Raw genomic sequence first — 14,243 nt, forward strand, 5'->3', positions numbered from 1 at the left:
TGCAACATTTAATTTCGCGAAATCTATCAGCAATATAAATCACTGGGCCATAAGTAGTTACAGCACGCAATCTTATTTGCTCTGGTGATATGGATGTACATTGTATCCTCAGACAGTGTCGAACTAAAAAAATTATAAATCTGAAAATTTACTGAGTAAAAAAAATTAGCACAGCTTTTCTCATTTGGAAATTTTTTTTTTTTTGAAATTTACAGTTGTAAAAAAAAAATGTTCACAATTTCATTGTGACCATCCCCTCCCAAGATCTAATGGTCCGTCCCTTAGTTTGAGCAGGTCTGTTAATATGTAACAGTTCATAAACAATGACAGGAAATGACTACAGGTCAGTGGAGTATCCTGTTTCAGCCATTGGCATGCGACCACTCATGAACATTTGCAGAATTTCCCTTTTTCTTACCTCATTTGCACATTTTTGACACTGATGTGTTCATTTGAACAAATTCACATCTCAACCCCTACATCTACCTGTACACCAAATGCTGAGACGGTAACTTTGGCGGTATGGGAGCCTTTGTGTGTGACGGACATACATCCGCACATACCCACAAATATACAGCCATAGACGCCACTCAGGACTCATCATATAAGCTCTTTTTGGTATTTATATATAAATCCAAATATGAGCTAAAAATTGCCTTAAAAATACAAATTTGCATATTTCTGCACAATTTGAACAAATCTGAAATAGATCATCCCTAGGGACTTATTGTATCAAATATCAAAGCTTTTTGACCAGTAGTTTTGAAGAAGATTTTTTATGATTTTTTGACCAAAAACAACAAAAATTGCCTTAAAAATACAAAGATGCAAATTCCACCACGATTTGAAAAAACCTAACTAAAGTCATCCTAAGTAAACTGCATATCAAATTTCAAAGCAATCAGACATGCGGTTTTAGAGAAGAAGATGTTTTTATCAAAAATAGCAAAAAATGCCCTTAAAATACAAATATACAACTTTCACCACGATTTGAAGACACTTAAGTGAGGTCACCACAAGTGAACTGCATATGAAATTTTAAAGCAATCGGACTTGCGTTTTAGAGAAGGCAATATGCATACGGACAAGGGACAACAATGGAAAATCAGCCTATTTGATAAGCTTTGCGTTGCTGACAGCAGAGCTAAAACATAGGGCCAAAGTCCCTGAAGCTACTATAGACATGGATACAAAATTAAGTATTTCCTTACTGTATGAAATTATCTCACTAAGGTCATCCTACGGACAAGTAAACTAAATATTAAAGCTGTCAGACCAGCGGTTTTGAAAGAACAAGCAACTCAACAGTTGACAGAGCTCTGTTGAGTTATGTAGAGAATAACCTTTTGTGACACATGTATTGATGAAGAAGGTGGATATCTTTGATTAACATTGTGAGTTCTGTTTAATAAGTTGAGACTGTACATACTCAGAGAAAGCACACTGAAGAGACAAAGGTTTGAAACTTAAGAAGTTCAAGGTCATCAAAAGCATTATAAGGAATCATGTTACACTTTCATTGCACTGTTTACACAGATTGCATAATTGCTATAAATAGCACATGAGGAATCTTTATACAGCCCAGCTTTACCATAAAAACCCTATCACTTTGACCACTCTTTTAATTGACCACTCTATTTTTTTCCTCAAAAAGTAATTTTATTTTATCCTTACCAAGTCAACCATAAATGGAAATTAGAACTTTCTCCATCTCTATCTCTATCTCTATCTCTATTGACTATTTTGAGCAATTTCTTTTAGATAACATACAAGGCACAATAAATGACGGTTCAGAATATGTCAAAGTTGGGATTCAGGAAAGTTGCCTTTACATGTTTTAATCCTCCAAGATGGTAAGCATTTCACTATGAACTGTCAAAAAAAGTTGAACTTTCTGATAATTCTACACTAAAATTATTTTGGCTTTGATGATTTCCTAATTAATTCAATTATTTAAAATCATATTAATTATTTTTTTTGGGTGAATTGATAGGGTTTATACAGTACAAGAATTACATACAATGTAAGTCAAATTTTGACCAAAAGTGACAAAAAAATTCCTTAAAAATACAGATTTGCATATTTCATCACAATTTGAACAAGTCTAAGTTGGGTTACCCCTAGGGACCTGTATACCAAATAACAAAGCTGTCTGGCCAGCGGTTATGAAGAAGAAGATTTTTTACCAAAAACACCTTTTTTGGCATTAATTTGCCTATTTTCAACAATATCAAAATTGAAAAAATAGTTTCTCAAAATCGTATTTTTCATCTACACAACAAATATCAATCAGTAAGTACTGCGGTTCTCAAGATATTTGAGTGGACGGACGCCTCACAAACGGACATACATACATACATACATACATACATACAGACTGACGACGGACGCCGGACGGATACCCATCCCAATAGCTTCTATAGACTATAGTCTATAGTAGCTAAAAATGGACCAAAGTTAGCATTACTGGAGCTTTAAACCATTCCCTTTCAAAATCAAGAATAAAAATCATGGGTCACCAGGAAAATTTGCTACTAGAGAACAAATGACATTACCAAATATTCATACACACAAAATCAAAATGGCCACCATTCCTGTGTTAACTTTATAGGAAAAAATGAAATTTCCATTTACTCGATAAACTTCAAAATGAGTCCCCACAAGTGGTAGCCATAAAGAGTATTGTCAAAGTTTCAGTCTGCATATCTGGCTGTAAATACAGGGTAGCACAGTCTATTAGAAATGCATATCACAAAAACAGAACACAGTAACACTGTAACTTCTTTATTGCGTCAAGTCTTTTGAAAATGTATTTGCCATGTTTTTGCATGGCTGTAAATCGGCACCAGCAATTGTATGTGGCATGTGGTTGGGTGTTACAAAGCATTATGAGATCCGTTAAGAGACAAGCTGGGAATGGTTTACCAAACTTTGGGAATCCGGAATTCCTGCATTGTAGAAGAAACATAAGTTACAGCTCCAGCGACATGTGGCTGGTTGCCTGCAAAATCTTGCATGACAATGCATATCAGTCCTGACTAAGCCCTTAACTGCCATAGGACAGGTTGATGGACGCCTGATTATACAAAACTTAGCTGGCACAGTGGAATTAAACATACAAGTACAAACTTGACCATATTTATTCATATTATTTTTGAGATCGGACATTCAAATATCAACTTCTTTTTGACCAGATGATTCTAATCTTCACCATCACTGCTTACCTGTAAAAGATAAATATACGATTGTTAAGTCGTGGCTGAATCATTTGTGTTCCCTATTGCTGTTGAATTATTAATACACATGCCTTGATAAAAACTGGGCACTCATAACATGCAATGGTTCACTATTAACCCTTTGAGTGCCAAAGTCATTTTATCATCTTGAGAAAATACAGTCCAATAAATTTTTTTCAGATTTTTGTCAAAATTTTGATAACAAACTGTAGCCAATGAAATGTGATGTCCATTTGGTCCAAAATTATCAAAAAATTACAGAAAAATTCATAAAACTACCGCAATTATAAGGTGTCGCTCAAATTTGATCAGAATTGGTATATACCAGTATGGGTTACCAATGATCAACAATAAATGTTGTTTCTATCTGTTCAGTGGAGGAAAATTCTATGTTGATGTTATGACAATGATTTCTGCACAGTACAACCAGAAAAACAACAAGAAATATTTAAACCAGAAAAACAGGAATGACAAAAGTAATTAAGGTCTGAAACTTTAGGTACTGGAGGTCAACTTTAGCAACATGCATAGCAGAAACAAGCCCCTCTTAGTTTGAGTATAGACGGTCTTCGCCCCCTCTACTGTCTATGGTTTCATCAGGTCTGTTAATATGTAACAGTTCATAAACAATTACAGGAAATGATTCAAGATCAGTGGAGTTGGCCTGTTTCTTATTGGCCTGCACATTTGCAGGATTTCACTTTTTCTTACCTCATTTGCACATTTTTGACACAGATGTGTTCATTTGAACAAATTCACATCTCAACCCCTACATCTACCTGTACACCAAATACTGAGACAGTAGCTTTGGCGGTATGGGAGCCTTTGTGTGTGACGGACATACATCCGCACATACCCACAAATATAAAGACATGCAAATCAGATGCAAATGAACTGATTCAGCTTATACGATAACCTCACATTGGTACACCAAATGTGAGCTAAAAATTGGTAAAAATGTTGCACTAAAATTTTGGTGGCAATAATTAGAGCACTCAAAGGGTTGAACAATCCTACTTTTAAAGGATTTCATCAGAACAGCTAATGTATTATAAAAGTTGTATAAAGAGCTTTTGAAGAATACCATGAAACAAGTCATCGTTGATGACACAGTCCCCACTTGTTAATGGGTACTTTGATTACAGGTCCTCAGAGAGGATAGAGTCCTCTTCATTAATTAGGTCTGCGATAAAAATACTTTGATACAGATGGCGCTCAATGGCCAAGAATGAGTTCCATGGTGATGAAAACATAAAACCAATGTAGGCCACCATCCTACAGTTCAGAAAATGAGTCAACTAGAAATTAATCAACAGGATGTTGCAAAACATTTTTGCATACAATTCTAACACTTGACAGATTATCACTGGTACCATATTTCATAAAGTTTGATGCAGTATTTACAACACTATGAGATCAACATCTGTATCAAGTTTCATCACATTTGACGTTGTATTAATTTGTGGCTATATCACCCTAATTAGGAAAGTTCATTACTTATGCAATTACAAATTAATTAAAATGACACTGATAAATGTCTTTTTCAATGTTAAAGCAATGTGAGCTTAACATCAGTTAACATCTGTATAAAGTTTCATGAATTTGATGCAGTACGTATTTCTTGACATATCAGCCTACTTATGAAACTTCAATAATTGACATGTTACTGCTACATGACGTGAAACAAATTGACGAACATATGTATGAAATAGGTCAATGTCCTTGTACCAACTTTGAATGATACTGGTGGAAATATGTCTGAGTTATGGCTCTGTACATTTGAAAATTGTAACAAAATCACCGCCATGCAGCGATATTTGATCTTACTGTGTATATGTATGACGTAAGTCAATGTACATGTACCAACTTTGAATAAGATCAGTTGAGACTTGCCAGAGTTATGGCTCTTGACATGAAACAACCATAACAAAATTGCTACCATGTGGCCATATTGGACCATCTCGTGAAACCAATCGACATACATATGTATAAATAAGTCAATTTCCTTGTACCAACTTTGAATAAATTTGCTTGATACATGTCTGAGTTATGGTTCCGAACATGAAAAAATCGGAAAAAAAATGGCCACACAGTGGCCATATTGGATTGTATCATAAAACAAATCAATGTGCATATGTATGACATAGGTCAATGTCCTTATACAATGAATAAAATCGGTGAATAAAATTAGTTGAGACATGCCCAAGTTTTGGCTAAGGACACGAAAAAATTGTAACAAAATGGCTGCCCTGCAGCCATATTGGATCATATCATGAAACAAATTGACATACATATGTATGACATAGGTTAATGTCCTTGTACCAACTTTGAATAAAATCGGTTGAGATATGCCTGAGAGTATCATGGCTCTGTACATGAAAAAATCTTAATAAAATGGCCGCAACGCAGCCATATTGGATCGTATCACATAACAAATTGACATACATATGTATGACATAGGTCAATGTCCTTGTACCAACGTTGAATAAAATTGGTTGAAACATGTCTGAGTTATGGCTCTGTATATGAAAAAATTGTAATAAAATGGCCGCCTGGCGGCCATATTGGATCATATCACAAAACAAATTGACGTGCATATCTGTGACATCAGTCAATGTCCTTGTACCAACTTTGAATAAAATTGGTTGAAACATGTCTGATTTATGGCTCTGTACATGAAAAAATCTTAATAAAATGGCCGCCTGGTGGCCATATTGCATCGTATCATAAAACAAATTGACGTGCATATCTATGACATTGGTCAATGTCCTTGTACCAACTTTGAATAAAATCGGTTGAAACATGTCTGATTTATGGCTCTGTACATGAAAAAATCGTAATAAAATGGCCGCCTGGTGGCCATATTGGATCGTATCACAAAACAAATCGACGTGCATCTGTATGACATATGAAGTAATCCTTGTACCAAGTTTGAATGAAATCGGTTCTTGCATCTCTGAGATATCTGCGTGAACGGACGGACGGACGCACGCACGCACACACGCACACACGCACGGACGCACGCACGGACATGACCAAACCTATAAGTCCCCCCGGACGGTGTCTGTGGGGACTAACTAACGAAACAAGATACTAACTACTTGATATGTTTGATCATAGACAGTACAGCCGCTCCAATTTTTCAAAAAATTATATTTTTATGGCTATTTCTTTGACGGCGAAAAAAGCAATTATATAGATTTGCTATATTTGTGGTTAATTTAAGTAACATTTATTATGATCATCATGTTATTAATAAAATGATTGATGTTTTATTACATTTATGCATAGATAGTGGACCTCCACTCCAATTTATAAATTATTAATAATAAATATATATAAATTTTATGGACATTCTTTACCTTCAACTTGATCGTTTACAGAACATAAACAGAGATAAGTAGGAAACCCCTTAATAACCTGATGGAATGGTTCCAAAGGAATTTTTTTTCATTCATTATGATGGAAATTTCTTCAAAATGTTACTTTGAGGCACGTTTTAAAGTCTGGTTGAGACGGTTTCAAGCATAAACAGTACAAGAGCAATCATAGTATTCAATACTGCTTTCACACATGCATGTGGTAACTTTAATTTATTTACAAGTTACAATTTTCAGTGATGCAATGCAGAAATACTATTAGTCAATATTGCTGTGCCATGTCAAAAGACTACTTTTAAAAATCTACAAAAATATGATGGGTCCATGCACTGCTGTAAGCCCCTGTGATTTTTCAAAAGGATGTTTTGAAATGGTCGATGAAATGGTCTTACTTCCTATCTAAATGCGCTGGAATATCATTGTCGGTGGTTATTCTAGATGGCATATTGACCACAATATTCATTTGGTTGGCAAAATTCATGGATTACAAATGGCACTTCAGACTGACTGTAAATGGGATGTACTAAAGCAAATGAACCTCCCTGCAAACAAACTTTTTCTCCACTACCGTACTGTGGAGGCACATGTTTTTCACATATGGTCTGCAACAACTGTTATTTTAAATACTCCAGCTCCACCTTTCTATTAAATGGTTCATCCCTAATAAAATGTTATTACTTACTTTGAGAAAAGCGTGATCCAATAGCTGACTGGCAGTCCACCTCTTGTTTAGGTCATGCTGCAAGCAATGGCTAACAAATTCTTGTCCCTCAGAACTCAATGTTTCTGGTATATTTGGTGTTGCTCCCTCACCAACTTTGTAGATGATGGCATAGTTATGGTCAAACTCATGCCATGGTCCCTGTATGAACAACCAGATAGCATTAATGACAGTCTAATCCCATTTGACGCAACCAGATAGCATTAATGACAGTCTAATCCCATTTGACGCAAACAGATAGCATTAATGACAGTCTAATCCCATTTGACGCAAACAGATAGCATTAATGACAGTCTAATCCCATTTGACGCAAACAGATAGCATTAATGACAGTCTAATCCCATTTGACGCAAACAGATGTGTGCACATATGACCAATGCAATAACTGTAAATATAGGAGTAATGAATTCACACACTTCATCAAATGCGAAATAATGGAAAATTCAAAAACATCTATGTTCTCTGAATATACAATAATACTGATTGCCACAACTACATTTGCACAGAGAATCCTGGCTTAGCTAGGCATTCTAATCCTGCTCTGTATATACATTATTTTGTAACATTGTACTCATTATGACCAATTCTTGAAATCTCTGTTAGTCAAAGAAGCATGTTAATCCCAGTACAGGGCTTTAATATCAAGGCTTCCACATCTGATGATACAATTGATCCATGAAGGAAATGCATATAGAGATGACAAGTCTGACACGTGAGGAAAGCAGAGTTGTGAGTTTGCGTTGTCAAAAAGTCTTGCTGCTCCTTTCGAAGCAATCCTTACTTCACTGTCTTTCAAGGGACGGCCTTCCATGAAGTACCGGTACAAGGGGTGAATCATGTGAGGAAGTATGATTGGTAGAGATGTTTACTAAGTTGTAATATTGCAGAATCTTGTCAGTTGAATGGAGTTGAGTGGATGAAACTTTGGGTTTGATAAAGAGATGTATGTAACTGAGTTTTATTTATAGCTTTATAGAGAAAGTAAGTAAAGACCTTGTGCTGGATTCTGAAGTGAAAATGTGAAGAGATAAGTTCACTTTAAAAATAATAGATGTTAAATGATCACTCAGATTTCAAAATGTGAACAATTCTGGTTGCAATATTCTGCAGTCATTAAGTTAGTAAAAGCTTCAGGAATTTTAAAAGCATTACCTTTCCAGTTGCCATTTCAATTATGATACATCCCAAACTCCAGATATCAGCTGCTCTTCCATAACCACTTTTATCAGCTTGGGTAATTACCTCTGGTGCCATATATGCTGTATTCAAATACAGTAAAACGTCAATTGCCCAACTTTCTCAGTTGTCAGAACTAGCTCTCACACTAATTCCATTCTGTTTTCATTTCGCAGCAAGATATTCTAGTGTACTAGCCCTTGAAGTTCCTGACGTTTCAACGTCTGTCAAGCACTGATGTTTTGATCATGAAATAAGTGCATTACAACAGTTATTTGTCTTGGAGGACACTTCATCAATATAAATTAGAGGTATACAGTCACCTGTAATCTAAATATGCCCATGTATGGTCAAAGGGGCGTTCCTTGTATTCAAAATGCCCATGTGAGGGCGCTGTTTTTAAAAAGCAGCCACCTGGTTAAAATCTGTGATTGGTTAGATTTTCTCTTTCCATGGTTACTGTGGCAAAATTAGAACAGGTGACAGTGTACCTTTAATGTGGGATGACAAGATTATTCTTCTCCCAGAACATGTACTTTGACAGTGAGTGTTGAGTGTGACACCCGAACAATTGGTTATTCAGGAAAGTCTAAGCTGGACGAGCATTTGATTTTGAATGTCAGAACTCTAAAACTTTAATCAAACATTATGAGTTGAACTTCTCTTTTAATGTCAGAATATTAAATGTACGAAATAATGCCAAGCTACCTGTTCTGAATAATGGGAAAATTCCATTCAAATGAAAGCAGATAGTGTCTTTCCCACCTCTTACTGACACTTGCACTCAATCAGTGCAAAATTATCATACTCATGCATTCTGTTTGACCTAAATAGACATAACTTTTCAACCATTGTGATAATCATGAACATATTGAAAATATCTTGCTGTCAAACAGTCGTCTAAACATATACATAAACATTTTCAAAATTGGCAGAGAACTGAAAAAAGTAAAAATACCGCCAATGATACGGTGTTGCTCACATTTGATCAGAATTGGTACAGACTAGTATTGGTACCAACAATCAACGATGAATGTTGTTTCTATCTGTTCAGTGCAGCAAAATTCTACGTTGATGTTATGACAATGATTTCTACACAGTACAACCAGAAAAACACGAATGACAAAGAGCAACTTAGATACTGGGGGTCAACTTTAGAAACATGCATATCAACTTCTATGGCAATGGGACTAGCAGATCCAACATACATTACCAAGTGTCATATGCGCATAATAAATGAGGTACAAGATGTGACATCTTAAGGTCTAATATCCTATCAAAATTGAAGGGTACAGAACTTTACCGAGTGGTTACCGAGTTATGCATATATATGTATAATAAGGGTAAACGGTCACCAAGGTCACGTGACATTTTGAAAAAAATTTGTATTGCTAATTAATCCCTATATGCCAAAATCAGACCTCTAGCTCTATTCACTTGCCCAGAATTAGATATGTGTATAATTAATGAGGTAAAGCGTGGGTCTCCCATCCTACTAAATATTAAGGACATAGCACTTGTGGTTACTTATTTATTGACATAAACGTATATTTTAGGTAAAAGGTCATCGAGGTCACATGACATTTTGTAAAAAAATTTCTATCCTATAGTTATCCCTATATACCAAAAATCAGAAATCCAGCTCTATTGGCTTGCTCAGAATTAGATATGTGCATAATTAATGAGGTACAGTATGTGGCGCCATTAGGTCTCCCACCATACCAAATATGAAGGGTGTAGCAATTGTGGTTACTGAGTTATGGACAAATATGTATATTTGAGGTCAAAGGTCATTGAGGTCGTCAAAAAAATTGTACTGCTAAGTTATCCCTATATACCAAAAATCAGACCTCTAGCTCAATTGGCTCGCTTCAAAATTAGATATGCACATAATTAATGAAATATAATATGTGGTGTCATAAGGTGGCCCATCATACCATATATGAAGGATGTAGCACTTGTGGTTACTGAGTTATGGACAAATATGTATATTTGAGGTTAAAGGTCACCGAGGTCACGTGACATTTTGTCAAAATGTCTGAGATATCTGCTTGAACGGTTGGACTCACAGATGGATGAACGGACGGACATGACCCAATCTATAAGCCCCCTTGACTTCATCCGTGGGGACTAAAATCTGTGTCACTGCATCCTTTTTGCAATATGAATACGATGAGAAACTAAATTTTTATTTTTCTTGGCCTTATACATGGGAGTCTATGGAGAACTGACTTATACATGGGAGACTAAGGAGAACTGCCTTATACATGGGAGTCTATGGAGAACTGCCTTATACATGGAAGTCTATGGATAACTGCCTTATACATGGGAGTCTATGGAGGTGTAAACTAAAAGGTCCTCTAACACGGCCAAATTTGATCGCATTGTAAAACAAATCCACATGCATCTGTATGGGATAGGGTACTATCCTTGTGCAAAGTTTGAAACAAATTGACCGGGGCATGTCTGAGACATCTGCGTGAACGGACAGACAGATGCACATGCGGACGGACGGACATGACCCAATCAATAAGTCCCCCCAGACGACTAAACAATGCACTTGAGAGTGACTTGACTCATATTCAAGCTGAATATTGAGTGTTTGAACATGCTTGAGAAGAAACTGTGGTTGATACACAGATGAACCAGATATGAACTGAATATGCTCACGTGTTTTACAACAGGTTCATTATAGTAGTACGCTTCACAGAACAATCAGATATCTGTTATAACACTATATGTAGCAGGTTTTATCGACTTCACACAGTACTCTCAGAGTTTAATCACTAATTACAAAACTTTATTTAATATGCAAATGAGCTATTAATCAACTTGACACTGCTCAATGCTTCATAGGAATATCCATCAGATCAATATCTGTAGCACGTTTCACCAAATTTGGAGCCATAATTTCAGAGTAATATACCTATAATTACAAAGTTTATTAAATATGCAAATGAACCCTTAATTAACTTCACACTACTAAATGCTTTACAACACAGTTAGATATCTGTCGGATCAGTATATGCAGCAGTTTTCGTCACATTTGATGCAGTTATTTCAGAGTTATATGACTAATTATAAAACTTCATGAAATATGCAAATGAGCTATTTATTAACTTGACACTGCTCAATGCTTCTCAGTACAATTGGATATTTATTAGATCAACATATGTAGCAAGTTTCATCAAATTTAATGCTGTAATTTTGGAGTAATATCACTAATTACAAAGCTCATTAAATATGCAAATGAACCCTCAATTAACTCCACACAACTAAATGCTTTACACCACAATTAGATATCTGTAGGATCAGTATCTGCAGCAGATTTTATCACATTTGGTGTAGTTATTATGGAGTTATATGACTAATTACAAAACTTCATAAAATATGCAAATGACTTATTTGTTAGCTTGACACCACAAAATGCTTCTCAGTACAATTAGATATTTATCAGATCAATATCTGTACCTGATTTCACTGACTTGGGTGCCGTAATTTCAGAGTTATATACCTAATTACAACGTTCATTAAATATGCAAATGAACCTTTAATTAACTTCACACTACTAAATGCTTTACACCACAGTTAGATATCAGTCAGATGAGTATCTGCAGCAGATTTCATCACATTTGGTGCAGCTATAATGGAGTCATATGACAAATTACAAAACCTCACGCTATTTATTAACTTGACACTGCCAAATGCTTCTAAATATAGTTAGATATATATCAGATCAATATTTGTTGCAAGTATCATCAAGTTTGGTCAGGAATTTCAGAATTATGTCACTGATAACAAAAGTTCATTAAATATGCAAATGAGCAGACAATTGACATGACACTCACAGTATCATCATAATGTTGTAAGATTGTCATGAAAAGTTTCATGAAATTTTGTGCAGTGTTTCTTAATATATGTCTACACTGTCATTACCGTCTCCATAGGGAAACCATTGTATTGAAAAAAACAATATTGCATAACTTCATTAATATGCAAGCCACACTAACCACAATCTAATCAGTGTTTGCAAGTAACATATGGTACCTGTCTACCAAATCTGACTTGAATCCGCTCAGGCGTTTTTGAGATCATGTAAACAAACAGACAGACAGACAGACAGACACACACACACACACACACACACACACACACACACACACACACACACACACGGACAGACAGACAGACATCGCTATGACATTAGCCCACGTGTTCACACGAGTGAGCTAAAAACGATTAAAGTATTATCAAAAGTTACAGCTGCTGTCCCTTTAATATCATTTTATATTCACTTTCAAAATGCTACAGATGCAGACTTAACCACAGTAACAGTAGCAGCAACATGTGTATCTTTCCTATTATGTCCCTGGAGGTACTCCTTCTTCCATCCTTTGTCTGGACATTTTTTTCGTCCTCCAACTCCTCCCAAAATTTTCAAGGAAAGCCTTATTCTAAAGTTTATGCAAAGCATGAAATTAATGTATTTCTCACCAGCAGTTCCAACAAAGGCATTCACTTCACAACGCATAGTGCTTTGAGATTTGAGCTTTATTGAACTACCAAAGTCTCCAAGCTTCACATGCCCATCTGAAGACAGAAATATGTTTGCACCTACAAAAATAGACAAGAAGAAAGTCCATTACATTAAGTGAAGAAGTCAGAGTACCCAATGTTAACAAATCATTGACAATTGTTAAACAAGTCATGGTAGATTGCATAGTCCCCGATTTATCAGAACCTTAATCCCTGTTTGGATTGGAAAAGTTCATATCTGTGATTGATGAATCACTTACATATAAATTTAAGGCAAGGGAATCAGAGGGCACAATTTGTGAATAGTAACTAAAGATAATAAATCAGTGGTAGAAAAATGTTCATTTGAACATTTTTGTTGTCTACAAATTAAAAATGAGTGCATTATCTGCACTATACAATATCTAGCCTTCATTGGCCAACTCGTGACCAACAAAATAATATGTCTTTAATAGGCAGAATAAAAACACTGTGGATCAAATATTTGAAGATTTCTCTCTAACAAAATGCAAAATACATACACTATTCTTTTATTTTAAACCAAAATTCGTGAAAAAGCATTCATGATTAGGATTCTCATGGACTATGCACAAGTAAAATCATGGCAGAGAACTTAAGGTGACAATATGTAAATTAACCCTATCATTGTTTACCTTATCACTACTTATTCTTTTTATAAACTATCGCTAAAAGAAACTTACAGTGAAAATCTATCGTATTGCAATCTGCAAAAATGTTACTACTGGTTTCAGGATAGCTGTAACCTGGTGGCCATATTGATGACATCAATTCATATTTTCCCCTGTCTGGATTATGTAGTAATTCTTATTAGCTCATGTGTTCATATTCGTAAGTTAATGTCACAGTATGCTCACGTGTGTGAACACGTGAGCAAAGAATGTAGCTGTGAATATCCCAAAAAAGTGAATATTTGGCCACCAAATTAAGATGTTTTGTGAAAATAAGTAGCGTGCATCAGGAGGCAATAGGGAGACAGAACCTACGCTCCTAGTCCCTCGCTTCGCGGGGACTAATTAACATTCAGCATAAAATATAACTCCACAAATTGCATCAATATGTCTAATTTCCAAAAATAATTGACTCATGGAGGTTTAACCCATTTTAATTGATACAGACCTGTTGTTGAATGGTGAATACGAACATACAGAATGTGTTTTCAAGCTAGCAGAAATT

At 35.4% G+C, this 14,243-nt stretch overlaps 1 protein-coding gene across 2 annotated transcripts in view; it reads right to left on the reverse strand.

The window, feature by feature from the left end:
• Positions 1-204: 204 nt before the first annotated feature.
• The window catches only part of LOC139141701 (mitogen-activated protein kinase kinase kinase 4-like), a 112,478-nt gene continuing 98,439 nt past the window's right edge, over positions 205-14,243 (reverse strand). For both annotated transcript variants that reach the window (XM_070711298.1, XM_070711300.1), the window contains exons 20-23: positions 13,008-13,127; positions 8,490-8,596; positions 7,299-7,478; positions 205-3,224 (exon numbers count right to left, since the gene is read on the reverse strand). In XM_070711298.1, coding sequence (XP_070567399.1) covers positions 3,201-3,224; positions 7,299-7,478; positions 8,490-8,596; positions 13,008-13,127 — 431 coding nt within the window. In that variant the 3' untranslated portion in view covers positions 205-3,200. The remainder of the gene's footprint in view (positions 3,225-7,298; positions 7,479-8,489; positions 8,597-13,007; positions 13,128-14,243) is intronic.

This window comes from Ptychodera flava, chromosome 10 (assembly GCF_041260155.1).
Source record: "Ptychodera flava strain L36383 chromosome 10, AS_Pfla_20210202, whole genome shotgun sequence".
Taxonomy (NCBI): Eukaryota; Metazoa; Hemichordata; class Enteropneusta; family Ptychoderidae; genus Ptychodera; species Ptychodera flava.